We start from the raw sequence: 3,755 nt of genomic DNA on the forward strand, positions 1-3,755 counted from the left end.
TGGAGTAGGAACAGAAATATGCTTCTACAGAAATAAATTTTTATGGACTATACGCAATTTAAAGTTCTATTCCTGCAATTTGAAATTCCACCAAGGAATCATGAGTGCAGAGAGAAGTGTGCTCCCTACCAGACCTACTATCCTGTGACACGGGACATCCAAGGAGAAACTTTCACTGTACATGGAAAATCCAGAGATTTATTTTTGGGACACTGACTTCATTGATCACAAGTCTGTACATACACATTTGACACACTTTTATTTACAACACAAACCGGATCAGTAATTGTAAGACAATAAACTACTTTAGCTACTTAGAGATTGATTTTTGTATTGTTTTCTTGTCTTTGCAGCTGGTCAAGGAAGCATTGGGGTCTTTTGTCATCTTTGTGATCCAGAAAGTCCAGATGTTCTTCAGCAAAAGCCATTTCCAGCACCAGCAACAGAGACTGTTTGAGCTTCTTCTTAAACTCCTCACACATGAACACATAGAGAATGGGGTTCAGACAGCTGTTTAGAAAAGCCAGGCAAACTAAAAAAGGTGTAGATTTAGATATTACCTCTCGAACATTGACATCCTGCTTATTCTCCACTGCATTTAATGAAATAAAACACAATTTGTGAACATGGTAAGGAAACCAGCATACGAAAAAGGCCAGAACCACAGATATAATAACACGGTAGGACCTGAGATGCTTCCCACTTGTGAGACGTTTGACTCGCACTCCAATAGCTATATAAGAAGATGCAATGATCAGGAAGGGGATGAGGAAGCCCACCATAAACCTGTATGTGAACAGAGACTGTAAGTCTAGATATTTGGTGCAGAAATTGATGACAAATGGAATGCTACAGCCGATGGATAAAATCCACACAATCATGCAGATGATCCTGGCTTTGAGTAGAGTTCGTTTATTCTGAGCCCACACAATTACCCATGTGCACAGGCATCGGTCCAGACTGATAACTGTTAGGAAAAAAATACTAGCAAACATATTTAGTTCTGTCATAAAAGAGAGAAGCTTGGACAAAATGTAGCCCAGCGGCTTGCCAAAGATCAAGACAATGCGTATGACTGGGGCGAAGGAGAAAAAGAAGTCCGCAATCGCCAAGTTGAGAAACCAAATGGAGTTGACTGTCATCTTCATTTTGTAGCCAGTCACAAAGATGACAAGCCCATTTCCAATGAAGCCCAAGACAAAGATGATGAGGTAAATGCATATAGCGAATATCTGGATGCTTGAAAAGCCCTCGTAGGCCTGTGTCACGGAGACACTAGTCAGATTATCATTTTCCAAACTGGTGCACACTATACAGAAAAGAGATAAAGGTGCAGTGAGAATTGGTTCTGGAGTAAAACAACATGCAAATGAAACATTTTGTGGCACATTTGACTAGCAACGCATTTTCTCTGTTAGAAATGCTGTACCATCATTTTTGCATTGAAAAGCAGTAGAATGGAAGAAAAAATGCAAGGATTTGAGACACTTTGCTTTTAAAGTTGAGCTTTTTAGCGTTGAATTTTATGCAATATGTCATGAGTGAACGGATCCTTATTACCAGTGTGAAGTTGCTTGTTTAATATCCATTGTATTATTTTTCTGGATGTTTTTGCCAAGGACTTTTATTTTGGTGTTGCGTCCTCCGAGAAGAAGGGTCATGTATGTGAAGGGAAGTGCGGGAAGAGAGGAGAGTAGAGTGTGGCGGGCACGGAGAGTTGCTCTCCTCCCCAATCCTAGGGCTTTGCTTTGCTCAATAAAGGTTACTAGCCATCGATATTTTCAAGCCCATCGTCTTTATTCACATCAACCCACGGACAGCTAAAACCCCACGCCTTACACCGGCAATGAAACCCATTTACAGAAATTATAAAAAAAAAGTTAATTATTTTTAATGTATGGCTTTAGATTACTGTGTCTCATTTACTGACATAATTTGTGTGTACAAAACATCACTAAAATTCATTCTAAATTTACACACACACACACACACACACACACACACACACACACGTTTACTTAGTAATGGTAATGGTAATGGTTTTTATACTGTACAAACTGTATGTGCTATTGCCCTACACCAACCCTACACCTAAACCTACCCCTTACAGGAAACTTTCTGCATTTTTACAATTTCAAAAAACCTTTGTTTACTTTATTTTTAAGCTGGTTTTACAAATGAGGACGTCCCCAAAGGGAGGTTTTTGGAGATTTTGTCAGGTTTAGCTCACTTTTGGGTACAAATTTGTCCCCAAAATATGGTTAAGTAGGTACACACACACACACACACAAAAGATGATCCTTATACTTAACTTTCTTTTACTTAACATACATTCCTTTACTTAACGCTCTGTCTGCGCATGCTTTCAGGGAGCAGTGTGACAGCGCGAGCGAGTAAACATGCGAGGACATGTTTTATGTAAATGAGTTTCTGTGTGTACGCTCTCCCACATTTAGAATAATCTGGATTCAGAACATCAGATTCAGAACGAGGTAAGAAAAACTTTAAACGAATCCGTGTTCGTGACAACTCTTTCTGCCCGAATAAATACACAAATTGTATGGAATTCAATTCAATAAAGTCAATAAAGTCTTTGGAGTTTAGCTCTCAAAATTACAATTCATTTTGTTAAATGAAAAAATTTGGATGTTTATGGACAGGAAGCTTAATAAATATAGTATTAAAAAAGAGAAAGAGAATAACAAATCTGAAATTTGAATGGAGATAAGCCTCATATTACCATATGCAAATTTCAGAATCATGAAATATTTAAATTTACAGAAGAACACCAACCAAACCAAAACTGTTATAAAAGTAAAGTACATAAATTGTGAAAAATAAGTAAAAATAATCCTGCATCATTTTCCTCAAAAGCAAACTTTGCCAGCTCTTACCCAAGATTCTAAAAAGAATTCTGATTGCAGTTTCATTGCACCTCAGGTTTCTTAATCAAACCACTGTAATAGTGTCTCTCCAAGTTCACAGCACAGATCTGAATCGGAACTGTCTGAATCACTCTTCCTGAGATTGCTCATACACTGTACTGTCTGTTTTCTTATATTAAATATAATTATATTACCTTGAAGCATCCATTCCTCCACAGTTACCATTTAAGTGCCTAATTTAAGGTTACAAATGAAGAGTTTATTTGCAAAAACAGATAACTCTCTGTGTGTGTGTGTATAATCAACTCAACCTCACCCATTGCTAAACTCTTCTTTCCTCCTTCTCTCCCCTCACTGAGGCAGAACTATCTAAACTTCTCTCCAGCCATCCTACAACCTGCCCTTTAGACCCAGTTGCCTCACTCCTTCTTCAAGAAATCTCTCTCACACTTTTACCAGGACTCACACACAAACATAAACACATTTTTTCTTACAAGCATTTTCCCCACTCAGGTAACCCCACCACCTTATACTGATTTGATTTCCCACCTCCATACGGAATGCTGAAAACTCATATCTTTCGCAAATATTTGACTGCATTCTAACTTAAAAAAAAAAAAAAAAAACTCACACTTTCTTAATCCCTCCTGGCTCTAGATTGTATTAATCTGAACAATGTCTGAAACTTCCTGTGTCTATTTACCTGAATGATGAATCACTCATTGTATTCCTCAATTGTAAGTCACTCTAGATAAAAGTGTCTGCTAAATTAAGAAATGTAAATACAAAGGTGATTTTTTTTAAAGATTAATAACAAACCACCATATTAAATCACATTGGAATATTGCACAAATTAAACTCTTACCCATT

General features: G+C 37.3%; 1 protein-coding gene across 1 annotated transcript; it reads right to left on the reverse strand.

Moving 5' to 3' along the window:
* Nucleotides 1-314: 314 nt before the first annotated feature.
* Nucleotides 315-3,110, reverse strand: LOC131554225 (C3a anaphylatoxin chemotactic receptor-like). The gene is made up of 2 exons (XM_058799424.1): nucleotides 3,080-3,110; nucleotides 315-1,309 (listed from the first exon to the last, which is right to left on the reverse strand). Exons 1-2 carry the CDS (start codon nucleotides 3,108-3,110, stop codon nucleotides 315-317), a joined length of 1,026 nt encoding a protein of 341 aa, XP_058655407.1.
* Between the last annotated feature and the right edge of the window lie 645 nt (nucleotides 3,111-3,755).

This window comes from Onychostoma macrolepis, chromosome 15 (genome assembly GCF_012432095.1).
Source record: "Onychostoma macrolepis isolate SWU-2019 chromosome 15, ASM1243209v1, whole genome shotgun sequence".
NCBI classification, from domain to species: domain Eukaryota; kingdom Metazoa; phylum Chordata; class Actinopteri; order Cypriniformes; family Cyprinidae; genus Onychostoma; species Onychostoma macrolepis.

Excerpts from the sequence above, each read along its gene's own strand:
- LOC131554225 (XM_058799424.1), bottom strand. The coding sequence starts at position 3,110 with ATGGTAACTGTGGAGGAATGGATGCTTCAAG. Across the intron at positions 1,310-3,079 it reads GGAGGAATGGATGCTTCAAG|TGTGCACCAGTTTGGAAAAT; the intron begins GTAATATAATTA and ends TTTTCTGTATAG.